This window comes from Procambarus clarkii, chromosome 3 (genome assembly GCF_040958095.1).
Source record: "Procambarus clarkii isolate CNS0578487 chromosome 3, FALCON_Pclarkii_2.0, whole genome shotgun sequence".
Classification (NCBI taxonomy): Eukaryota; Metazoa; Arthropoda; class Malacostraca; order Decapoda; family Cambaridae; genus Procambarus; species Procambarus clarkii.
Genome location: NC_091152.1, coordinates 9489602 through 9503242, shown reverse-complemented (window position 1 = coordinate 9503242; position 13641 = coordinate 9489602). Strand labels below are relative to the sequence as shown.

The window sequence follows — 13641 nt, the reverse complement described above, 5'->3', positions numbered from 1 at the left end:
TGTTTATAAAATCATTTGATTATGGCCTTTATAATACATTAATATCAAAGTTTACAACCTTGTGTAATACAGTATGTCTTTGTTTTAACAATAACAACAGAATTTTTTTCTATGCTCAGCATAATTGGCTTGAAATCCATCATCCCATTATAATTTCTATCACTTTGATCATTGGTTTAGACAATTTCATCAAAACATTTAATGTAGCTTCTCTTGCTACAGTTATAATGTATCCTATTGAGAACGTATATTTTTTTAACAGAAGGTCTCCAGACACTAGCAATTTTAGCTAAAGAGAACCTTCATCATGAATATTTGAAAATAAACTCAGCTCTCCAGAAAATATGTGAATATATGAAGCGAAGTTTAAATATTGAGGACCTAAATTATCTGAAGCCTTCAAACAAGAAAGGAAAAGGAGAAAATTACTGCAGGATTATTGAAATCAATCAAACACAACGTTCAAACTTATCAGAAGGTAATTTTTTATTTAGTTATTTATTCCATGACCCATGTTTGTGTGTTCTTATATCATAGTATAATGATAGGTTTAATTGCTTGTGTAGATTTCATTTTGCCTCAGATTTAAAGTTATTTAGATTTTTGGTGTTTTATTATTCAAAATTTGTTTATAGATAATCCAATAGTCAACTTCTTTGAAAACAGATATTTACCTGAATGCCACAAACTCTAGTAGCCTAGAAGAGTACAGGAAGCTCGCGGCTTGTCGAAATTCCCCCCATTTGCCTTTATGATCTTTTTTTTGGTATATTTAGAAATTCAGCACAGTTTTGGCATTTACAGCTCTGGTGGGTAGGCAGTTCCATGTGTTAATAACCCTCTGGGTCAAAAATAATTTCCTGTTGTCAGCCCTACATTTTGGTTTGTTGAACTTGAAACCGTTGCTCTTTGTTTGTATTACATCTGAACCAAACTAGACAAACTTTTTTTGATAATGTCATTGACTGCTTCATATCTGGCAATCTTTCCCTGTGTCTTATGACAGATTAGGCCATGGCTGCCATATTGGTCTGCCCTTGCATAGCTGCAAATACACCGGTGTTCGGTGGAGATAGGGGCAGTGATGGCCATAGACAGCAAAAAAATGTAGATAGTTTACAAATTAAAAATAGATAAAGTGTTGTGGAATTACCAAACTTAAAGGTTGATTTTCTGCCAAACAGCCCTTCTGCCTGCTTCTCTTTCACCTCCACACCTTCAAAGTTCTGACTTTTCAACTAGTGTACCAACATATACTCAAACATATTTACCAGCTGCAGAACAAACACCAAAATCATTGAATTCTGGTACGTCCCTATTTGAAATATGTAATGTAATATAATCTTAGTACCTAGTATATATATATATATATATATATATATATATATATATATATATATATATATATATATATATATATATATATATATATATATATATATATATATATATATATATATATATATATATATATATATATATATATATATATATCATAGTCTAACTAACACATTACTGAAAGCTGTCAGTTGTTCTAGATGCTTATATAATATGTATAACATACACTTTTATTTATTACATCTATTTGCTCTTGAAGATTTTCCTGATTAATTTAGAATCCCATATATCAAAGTACTTGCTGCAGAACTGGAGGAAATTTATGATTCTCAAGCAAGCATTTCTGATTGGCAAAAAAGAAGAAAAAATAGTGAGATTCAATGGGGAGAACGTAGGTCAATGTTGTTTAGCTGGACATTGTCGAAGTTGGGTGTTCCAGATAAAGGTAAATAACATCTTTAGTGTGTAATTATGGACAAATTTCAATGTAATTATGAAATGCATGATTAATGTCAATCTCTGAATACACTTAGATGTTTGTCATTTTTAAACTTGGTATACAATATTTCTAGATCCAGTATTACCATTCAAAGTACATAATTACATTATTTTTTGGAAAACCAGGCAAATGTTGTGTACAATCTAGAAGTAGTGAGGCAAGCATAAAATGTGAAGACTGCTTTCATTTTTTGTGTCATAAATGTGATCAGCAGCAGCATTTTGTAATGCCTTTCCACCAGCGATTTTGCTGAAAAAATGGGTTCTTCGAGCCTTTAGACCCAACACAAACTGTGTGTTCAGATGGGAATGTCATTCACTGGAGTAAGTAATGTACCTGTAGTCTGTTTCTTATACTCTCATTTCTATCCTGAACCAAGCAGTGTTTTAAAATTTTATTTAGTTCATGTAATTTTTTTAGTAGTTTTTGTATTGGTCATTTTCCTCATTAATTATTGATTACCTCATTAATTACAGATTTTTAGTTAAATAAGTGAATTTTTATTTGTTATTAAATATAAATCTTTCATGTAACTCCAGTTAATGCTAAAAAAATTATTAGTAATTTAAAATGTAATGATTGAAACATGTATTTATTTTGTTGCATAGCTGATCTTGTAAATTTAATTGTTACTAGAGCCTGTTGTACCAGCACATCCACCTAATTCCTGCCCAAACTGCAGTGAGAGCAAGTTCACAACTTTAAGCTCCAATAATTTGTGCATCTTTGTAACTTTAAGTGGTAGGTTACTTTAAGAAACATTTATTTGATACTAGTATTGGTAGCTGGCATTGCTCAGGTGACCCAGGCTACAGTCTTCATCAATATGATCGAAATCGAAATCCTGATCGAAATCTTCTGTCCCATATCTACACTAATCAGCACATTGATCATCACTATTACAGGTACTACACAGCAAATCTTGCAAAAAACAAACTCCTTAACAGCACCTGCTTATCAGTTTACAACCAAAATGTTAGGTCACTTGGTAAACATTTTGATGATATAAATGCACTACTTACAGCACTAGGTACTAAATTATCTTTCATCATTTTAACAGAAACTTGGCTAAGTAATGACTATACCCAACTCTACAATTTAGCTGGTTATAAAGCCATTCATAACTGCAGGCCTAATAAAAAAGGTGGCGGTACAGCAATATATTACAAAGATACCTTCATTTGCAATAGTGTCATCAGTGATAGAGACGACTATTGTGAATATCCCTTTGCCAAGTTCTCCAGTAAATCGATTAAATCCTCCCTGATAATCGGTGCCATCTATAGATTTCCTAATACCAACATAGCTTTATTCTCTGACAATGTAAGGAATCTTATCATAAATAACAATCTCAACAAAAATCATATCATTCTGGGAGGTGATTTCAATATTGACCTGGGTCTTCAAAACAACCCTCAAGTTGACTATTTCCGTAACAGCATGCACTCCTGTATGCTAATCCCCACAATCACCAAGCCCACCCGAGTCACTCAAACATCTGCCACTACCCTGGATCACCTATGGACTAATATAACAGCTCCCCTTACATCTGGGGTAATTTATGACAGAACAACTGACCACTATCCTACCTTCCTCATAGCAAACATTGACACATCACCACCAGAAACCAAAAAACTTTCATTCAGGCTACATAGTGAATCAGCTTTAGGCAATCTCTCTAATGCACTTCACAATATTAACTGGGAATCTGAATTTAATAATTCACAGGATATAAACTCATCAACTAACCACTTTCTCTCCAAAACTCTAAGCCTCTACAACACTCACTGTCCCCTCCTTACCAAACAAGTAACTGATAAAAGAAAAAATAACCCGTGGCTCACAAGTGGCATAATTAAATCAATCAACAAAAAACATGAATACGAAAAGAAATTTAGGAGTGGCCTAGTTTCAATGGAAGTAGTTAAAAGGTACTCATCAGTGCTTACCAGTATCATAAGAAAAGCAAAACTTTCATATTATGAGACTAGATTCAAAGAAGCAAAAGGCAACATGAAAAGCACATGGAATACCATCTCTAACATCCTGGGAACTAAACAACACTCCCACAACCATATAACACTCTCTAAGGTTGGCCTTACACTGTCATCTGACTTAGAAATGGCGAATGAATTTAATAGCTTCTTTTCATCGGTTGGTGCTAACCTTGCAAGTAAAATCCCACAGACTTAGACATATATCAACACATATCTCTCAGGCAGCTATCCAAACTCTCTTCTCCTCTCACCAGTCAGCCCGTCAGATGTTGTGTCCATCATACACTCACTAAAAACCAAAGCTGGGAACATCAGTGAAATCCCATCCATTGTATACAAGAGTGCCTCCCATGCCCTTGCACCACCTATAGCTCTGCTGTTCAACAAATCCCTTGAGTGTCATACCTTCCCTGATATCCTTAAAAACGCAAGAGTAACGCCAGTTCATAAAGGAGGTAATCCGTCAGACATAAACAACTACAGACCAATATCGAACCTACCCATACTATCAAAAATATTTGAAAAAATTATCTACAAACAGCTCTACTCCTATCTCGTAAAATTCGACATTCTTAGCCCCTGTCAGTTTGGCTTCCGCTCTCAAAAGAGCACCAACGATGCAATTATTAGTCTCCTTGATATAATTTACTCAGCCCTTGACAAAAATGAGTTTCCAATTGGACTCTTCATTGACCTGAGAAAGGCCTTTGATACTGTTAATCACGATTACCTCTTATGTAAACTCCATCATTATGGAATCCGAGGCCATGCACTGGACTATATCCAATCCTATCTTAGTGATAGACACCAATCACTACCAATAACCGTTGGAGTGCCACAGGGCAGCATCTTGGGACCCCTACTATTTCTTATATACATTAATGATCTGCCTAATGTCTCTAACATTCTGAAACCTATTTTGTTTGCTGATGATACTACCCTCATTTACTCCAACACCAACCCACACACACTAAATGATGTTGTAAATAATGAACTAAAAAAAGTCCACTTATGGATGTCAACCAACAAACTAACACTTAACATAGAAAAGCCCTACTACATCCTATTTGGAAGCAAATCTACAAATGCAATTCAGCTTCAGATTGCCAATGTAAACATTAGCAATAAAAATGATGGAAAGTTTCTTGGCATATTCCTAGACAAGAGACTCAACTTCAGTACCCACATACAACACATAACTAAGAAAGTCTCTAAAACAGTTGGTATACTCTCCAAAATCAGATATTTTGTTCCTAACTCTGCTCTCATCTCTCTATATTATGCACTAATCTATCCCTATCTCTACTATGGTATCTGTGCATGAGGTTCAACCACTGCAAACCACCTCAAGTCCATCATCACCCAGCAAAAATCTGCTATCAGAATAATATCAAATTCTGCTTTCAGACAACACACAGCCTCCTTGTTTAACTCCCTAAACATGCTAAACATAATCTCACTCCACAAATTCTGTGTCAACTACATTTACAAAACCCTGTTCTTAAATGCAAATCCTTGTCTGAAACTCTTCCTGGACAGATGTAATAGGACTCATTATCACCACACCAGAAATAAATATCTCTTCGATATCCCCAGATTTAAACTTAATCTGTGTAAACACTCTATGCAAATAAAGGGACCCAGTTTATGGAACTCACTCCCTACTGAATTGAAAAGCTGTCCAACTTTTACATCATTCAAAATCAATACTAAAAAGTACCTAATTTCATCTTCATAGTTTTTCACTTTTTGCCTTAAAATTGCACTGTATCTATTGCTACCCAATCTCCCAACCTTTATGTTCCCAATTTGAACATCTTTACCATTGAGATCATTGCTGTTTTCTTATATGTGCTGCCAATCTGTTGTATGGTGTTTATAATTCTTGTTATCTGTATCTTTTGCTACCCAGTCTCCCAATCTTTATGTACCCATTCTGAACATCTTTACCATTGTGATCATTGCTGTCTTATATGTGCTGTCAATCTGCTGTATGGTGTCTATTAATCTTGTTTAAATTACTAATCAAGCTGTCAATGTAATCAATCAGAGCTTTAATATAACAATGTGCTTTAATATACTTACTTATCTCTCTCATCTCATTTTTCTCTTGTAATGTATCTTTCATTTATCAATTCTGATTGAAACTACCTACTTAAAATTATCTGCTAGATTAAGGACCTGCCCGAAACGCTGCGCGTACTAGTGGCTTTACAAGAATGTAAATACTGTACTATCCAATGTATTCTCTCAAACCCAATGTACCTTCTTGTATATATATAAATAAAATAAAATAAAATAAAATAAAATAAAATATAACCATTTATACTTCACTCTCTTTACCACTGTATCTTCACTTATGAAGACGTATTTATATCACATACGTATTTATAACCATACAGAGAATTTTATGGGTTTATGGGTTGGTTTACACATATATTGATAGCCACACTTGAATCTCTTGCCAAATAAAATTGTTTTACTTCAATTTTTTTTATTTTTTGTGGGGGGCAGGAAGGTATGATCTGTATACCCCAATATTTAGGTGCAAGTGCGGATATGTAGATGAAGAACTTGGGAAAGCCATGCACAAGTCTGGTTTTTATTCAACTGGAAGAAATAGTAGCACTTTCTACAGCATAAATCTATTGGATTCCTGGCATTTTCTCAAGAGAAGCAGCCCTGGAACTTCTCTTCAGGCATTAGTTAGTGCACTGGAATTATTTGGTGCTTCTCGAGGGCGTGTAAGTTTTCATACCATTACTGTTTTAATAGTGCAAGTATTAAATTGGTGTATAAACTTAAAAACTAAGTTTGTTACTAAGCAAATGCATTGTCATTATTTAAGAAATAGGGTTAAATATTATTAAATTAATAAATAGCATGAATATTCTAAATATATATTTTATATATGTCTAATATCATAAGAAATGGAAATGGATTACCAATCTTTAACAATTTCTCTTTTTATGTAATGCTCATGTAAGTTTATTTTCATTTCCTGCAGGTATTTATAGTCTGTTGCTTAACATGCCACTGCTTGGCACTTTTTGATAATTACTTACACACATTTTACATCTTAGCATGGTCCCATCAATTTTGAGACAACAAAAAGAGTCTTCTTTGAATGGCGTTTCCATCAGTATGAACTTGGGAGAATAAAAGGAGAATTTGACAAGGGGTGCCCTGCATGTGATACAACACCTGTGGCTGTACATATTGATGGCAACAAGAAACTGTATCGTTACAACAAAGTTGGGAGGTAAATATTCAAGTTAAAATATTTAATGCTGCTCATTATTGTTAAGGTATAATGTAAGGTGTAGTAATATGTTTGTAGTACTATAAACACTGCACTGTATAATATTTATATAGTGTCATGCAACTTTTAATCAGATTTTCTTTAATTGTTAACTGATTACACCTTTATTACTTGCCTTTCAACTTCAGTTGAACTTTTTTATTTGGACTAAGGCTTTACTAATTAAAAAATAATTATTTCACTATATACATTCATTTAGAACAGGAGGGATTATGATGTGAATGCCAGCTTGGGTAGTTGAATTAGTTTTAAGTGAAATGATGTTTAACTGTCATCAAAATGTCTCACACAATGAACATTCATTAATTTAATATCATTCCAGAGGGATCAGAAACTCATATTATTCTGGTGGTATCTTCGCTTGTGACAAAGAAGTTCAAGATCACGTTTCCACTATTCAGAACCTTAAAACTCAAGTAAGAATATTTTTACATCTGTTCGAAAGCCTAAAAATAGGTTTTCAAATAGAAACCTAAGACCTAATACCAGGTTTTTACCCATACAATATTTGAAGAGTACCTTTATATATTAGCTTGAGACATTATCAATAATGTATATTAATTGGACGGTTCCTAACTATATCATGTCCAAAAAAATCTATAAAATATATGGAATGCATATTGAATGATGAAAAATATTACATAAAAAAAATTACATTTACATATGACTAATATATATATATATATATATATATATATATATATATATATATATATATATATATATATATATATATATATATATATATATATATATATGTATATATATATATATATATATATATATATATATATATATATATATATATATATATATATTTATATACATATAATTTTACTTTTGTCCAACAGAGTAGCCATATGTGTGGAGTGTCGACATTGAAAGCTGCCAAAAATAAACCTGTTTCATTTAGAAGTTTGAATGAAACCGGCATAAGCATGGCTTCCTGTTGACATGGAATTATTCTTGCTGCATTAAATATGTATCAGGGAGAGCTCTACAGTTATGCCCACTATTTGCAAATGAACCGTTTACAAAATGTGTCCTTCATATGCCAGGATATCATCTGTAAATACTGGCCATGGGCCTTAAAGATTTCATCAAGAGAACAGAAGTTCTCACTTGGGCAAGGAAAGCCTTTTTTAGGAGTCCTACATGCCAAAGGACATTCTTGGTATTGTCAGGTAAATAATCTAATACTGTAATAATATTTTGACTTCGTTTTACTGTAAGTTGGAAAATATAATTTCTTTTAAGCTCTTATATGTAAGGATTTATCTATGTTAAATGCAAATTGTTAATACAGTAGGTATTTTTTAACAAACGTTATGCTATTATGTCAAAGGTTTTGTATGGAGGGCGGTGGCAAGAAGGAAGTGGCCTGACATCTGGGGAGGAGGCAGAGCAAGTATTTTCCTACCTTTCAAGATATAACAACACTAAGAACATGCTTAAAGCTGGTATGTGTTAATTTTTGTTTAATCTAGTTCTAAATTTTGTACCTTTCAATCAAATCAGTACAATGGTAATATTTGATGGTTATTTATATCCAGATAATGTTATAAAATAATATAAGAATATAGGAAATTGCAGAAAGGAATTTTGGCTCATATAAAGTAGCATTATACTCATATGCAACCAACATATACATGTATAATCCTTGTTTGAAAAATCAAGTTGTCCCTGTTTTTATGCTTTCTTTCACATCCTGATATTTTTAATCTTATTACTCTACCACTATTTTTGAGCTCTTTGTTTCCTCTGAAATAACAATTAATTCATTCCACTTAGGACAGCATCAATATCATCATCCTTTTACTTTCCAATCAGTATTTTGAGACACACAGTATTAGGATGTCAATGAATAACTAAATTTATTTCCACAGAGCGTACAGAAGAACTGACAGAGGGGGCACTCTTTTGGAATCACAGAAAAATTAATGGAATGCCTCGGGCATTAGTTGCCAGATTCAGAAAGGTATTAACATATGAATTGTTCTATACAATGAAAATATAGAATTATATATAAATATACAATTGTTCTATACAATGAATCAAGTGTATATACATGTTTTTATTTATCTTTAATCTTATTATAAGACACTAATGGTATTTTCTTCTCATAGACAAAGTAAAATTGGATAAAAACCCACTTGTGTATTTGGGAAATTTATGTAAAGAATTACACCAAGTCTTTCACACACTCCTTGGTGCTTTGTCAAGGTCTGAATCTGAAAAACACATACTCAGACCTTGACAAAGCACTAAGGATAGTTCAAAAGACTTTGTTTAACTCTGAACATAAATTTTACAATAAATATGATGGCATTTATTTTTAAATAGGCCACAGAGACAGCTGCAGCAGTTTCAAATGAGATTCACATGCTTAATGTCCCAGAATCTGTTATTGAGAAATGGAGATCAGAATTACTGATCATTGCAAGATCCTTAAATAACAGATCCTCTGCCAATAACATTGAGCATACTATCGAGGCATATGGAGAGAATATAAGGCATCGCAAAAATCAGATTACCACTTATGCAGGTAGACATTAATTGCTTTTTTTGTTTGTTCACTGAAACCTAAACATTAATACAGTACACAGTTGTTAAATTAGTTTTTCTATGTAAAATACTATTGGTGCAAATCAAATATTTGATAACAACCTGAAACTTTACAGTTTCATCTAAAATGAGAGCTGTATTGAGAAACAAAAATGAAGTTGAGAAAAAAAAACTACGAGATCTCATAAAAATCTACAATCAGAACCATCCGGATTTGTCTGAAGCAGATATTTTAACTGGCATCCTTCCATGGCACAATTTATTGCTTCATCAAAACACAAGTGGTATTTACACAAGATCTAATGATTCATAAGTTTTCTCAGCATTTTCAAATATTTATATATTATTTGTATTAATTGTACTTTTATATATGGAAAGACTGCAATACCATTAAATTGAGTTTGTTTTCTAAAGGTAAATTTTATAGATACAATTTTTAATGATGTTTAATTCACAAATGGTTCCCATTATCATAATTTGTCAATCACATACTGTATTTTCATTTTGCATTATAGTGTCCCTGACAGAAAAAAGAAGTGCAGTGGAAAAGTTTGAGCTCCAGAAGAGATGTAGAGAGGAGGAATCACTAACCATTCAAGAAATGATAACATGGTTACAGTACTACAAAAAGAAAAGGGACAAACTATCCGAGTATATTCAAGAATTACAATGTGATTATTTCCCTTCATGTCTCTGCAAGGTAAGAAATTCAAAATACTTTTTGCAATTTAGATCTTCAAAACACTCAACTCACTTAAATGTGTTCAATTAGTCAGAGTAATATTGCCATCACCTTTCACATTTAAACTATGAAACACTTCCATTTTCAAGAGTGGTACTGTGGAGAATATGGCTTTTATTATTATTTGGATCCTTTTGTTTTACTTAATCTATACTTTTATATATTTGCATTATGTACAACTAAATAGGTACAGTATATATTTGACTCTAAGATGTTTTAAATATTATATTCCAGGATTCTAACATGTACACCATTGAAAACCCAATTTTGTCAGAAGAAGAGAAACGTGGATTATTGGCTCTTCTCAATCAGGATCAAAAGCAATGTGCTGACAAGCTTACTGAAGCCAAACATTTATTTAGTTCCTACCAGCCAAATGAGGTCTATGAGCCTTTCTTGGAGCTCTTAGAAAGTGATGAAGATGAAGACATGTATTTACAAAATGAATAGATACAATTGAACAAATCCACAAGGGCCATGATGAGGGTTCGAACCTATGTCCGAGAGGATCCCACACGAGCCTTAATGGACTGTGTTACGACATGACAAAAGAATTCCAACCGGGAGTTCAACTGACCTCAATCATAGATTTAAGGCATCACGCTATTGTGATTTCTGTGTTTAACAAATGGATACAAGATAGGCTTTTAAATTTTTAAATTTTTACTTACTTACTTTTGTCCTGTTGCTTGGTTACATAATTTGACCACACAAATTATGTTGCTTAGTTACAGAGATTCTAATAACTACATGAATTTTGTTGTTCATTTATAAGCCCATTATGTGCCTCAAAAAATTTCCACTGCCACTCACAGGATGGGTATGTTGTGCATAATAAATAAACTAAACTAATATTTTATATGCATATACTTTTGTCTTTTACTACAATAAAACTGGATTATATTAAAATATTTTCCTCATGCTGTGTTTTTCTCAACCCTCTGAAACTATCACTGGAAAAAAAAAGTGGTAGCCAAGAGGAGGATTCGAACCCCACACTTGGTACTCTCAAGCTAGCACTGTAGACCACCATGCAACTACTTTGTGAAAATTAATGCCACCTGGGATACCACTGAATCCTCTGATTAAATCCAATTCTCAATGATACATCACATCAATATGATTTCATAATACAAAGGCATGCATACTCTCAATATAAAATACCTTAAATACTCAAGTGAGTGTTGTGTATTGATGTGTGATTTAAAAGTTGAGTAGGTATGGAGGACAAGTACTGGGCTTTATTGTTTCGGAAGGTAAAAAATCAAGTCAAAATGTTTATTCAGGTAAATGTACATACATAGATGAGTTACAAACATAATGTTGGATTTATAGATAGAGCTAGTGCATACAATACCTAAACCCATTAATGTGCACAGCGTTTCGGGCAAGGTTTGGGTGTCACATTTCATGATTGCTTGAGAGAGGGGGAAGGAAAGAGATAGAAATGGGGAGATGGAGGCAACGGGTATTTGAGGCTGAAATACGCAGAGTAGAAAGCTTTCAATAGAAATAGCAGCAGTAAAAATTCGTCCTGAAGTGTCATAAAGGACAGGGGTCGTAAGAAGACTTTGAGAAGACTGCCTACAGATATCATAAGGACTTCCAACCATTCGCCGTGCTGGAGAACGAATGAACGTCGTCATTCCTTCATTTTCTAGTGTGTGCATTGGTCAACATAAGGGAGGAATCCTGATTATATGTGGCATATTTAGTCGAGCATACAGACGTATGTAGGTGAAACCTTGCTGAACAATGGTGTGAGTTGAGCGCACTGAGAGTCGGTACAGTATCTCGCAAGTGTGTTCTAGACCACACTTGAAGGTAGATTAGTTATTATTTGCTATTCTGCTGCTTATATGCTCTTGGCAACAAAGTAAGGTGTAGTAGAGGGGATAGTAGTAATAATAAGAACTGCAGAGGGCCTACTGGCCCATACGAGGCAGCTCCTATTATAACCACCGAATGAGAAGGAGATAGTAATAGGAATAAGAAGAGGATAGCAAGGGAGCGTAGGAGCAGACAATGAACAGAAAAAGGGAGAAGTAAATAAATAAATAAATAAATAAATATGTTTATTCAGGTAAGGTACATACATACATACAAGTGATGTTACATTAATGGATTGATATATAGATACGACTAGTACATACAATGCCTAAAGCCACTATTACGCAATGCATTTCGGGCAAGAAAAACATTAATATCTAGAACTTAATACTAATTGAGCATAAAGAATAAAAAGTGTTGAGAACAAATACAAATAAAGATAAAAAAAAAAGGGGGAACATGACTGAAAAAGCAGCATAAATACAATAGGTTAGCAAACAGTGTTGATTAAACAAAAAAAATTTACAGACATGGGTTGACAATAGAGGAGTGAGGTAGGTTACAGGGAATTTATTAGGTAGTGTTTAGTTTTTATCTTAAACTGGTTGAGAGAGGTACAGTCTTTAACATGGTTGGGAAGGTCATTCCACATTCTGGGTCCCTTGATTTGTAAAGCATTTCTAGTTTGATTAAGTCGTACTCTAGGAATATCAAAACTGTATTTATTTCTGGTGTAGTGCTCATGGGTTCTGTTACAACCTTCAATGAAGCTTTTGAGGTCAGGATTGGCATTACAGTTCAGCGTTTTATATATGTATAATACACAAGAGAGAATGTGCAGTGACTTAATATCTAACATATTCAGAGATTTGAGTAAGGGTACCGAGTGATGTCTATGGCCAGAGTTGGATATTGTCCTAATAGCAGCTTTGTGTTGGGTAATAAGAGGTCGTAAATGATTTTGGGTAGTAGAACCCCAAGCACAAATACCATAGTTTTTTTTTTTTTTTTTTTTTTTTTTTTTTTTTTTTTTTTTTTTTTTTTTTTTTTTTTTTTTTTTTTTTTTTTTTTTTTTTTACAAATCAACGCTGTTTTAATGTAATTTTCTGTAATAATTTGTAATTGTATTTGTGCTGTTTTTTCAACAATGTTCCCCCCTCCTTTACCTCTATTTTTATTTGTACTCAACGCATTTTTTTCTTTTTACCCATTAGTTTTAAGCTTTAGTCAGTAGTGTTTTTTCCTGCCCGAAACGCTTTGCGTAATAGTGGCTTTAGGCATTGTATGTACTAGCTCCTATCTATAAAGCCAGCAAACTTTGTAAAATCTCCTTATGTATGTACCTTTG

At 33.1% G+C, this 13641-nt stretch overlaps 1 protein-coding gene across 1 annotated transcript; it reads left to right on the top strand.

The window, feature by feature from the left end:
* The first annotated feature begins 351 nt into the window (after nt 1-351).
* On the top strand, nt 352-10913 carry LOC123747776 (uncharacterized). The gene is made up of 11 exons (XM_069330372.1): nt 352-478; nt 6349-6578; nt 6918-7096; nt 7479-7572; nt 8008-8340; nt 8502-8616; nt 9043-9134; nt 9500-9701; nt 9838-10005; nt 10237-10421; nt 10698-10913. Exons 5-11 carry the CDS (start codon nt 8137-8139, stop codon nt 10911-10913), a joined length of 1182 nt encoding a protein of 393 aa, XP_069186473.1. The 5' UTR covers nt 352-478; nt 6349-6578; nt 6918-7096; nt 7479-7572; nt 8008-8136.
* Nucleotides 10914-13641: the final 2728 nt, after the last annotated feature.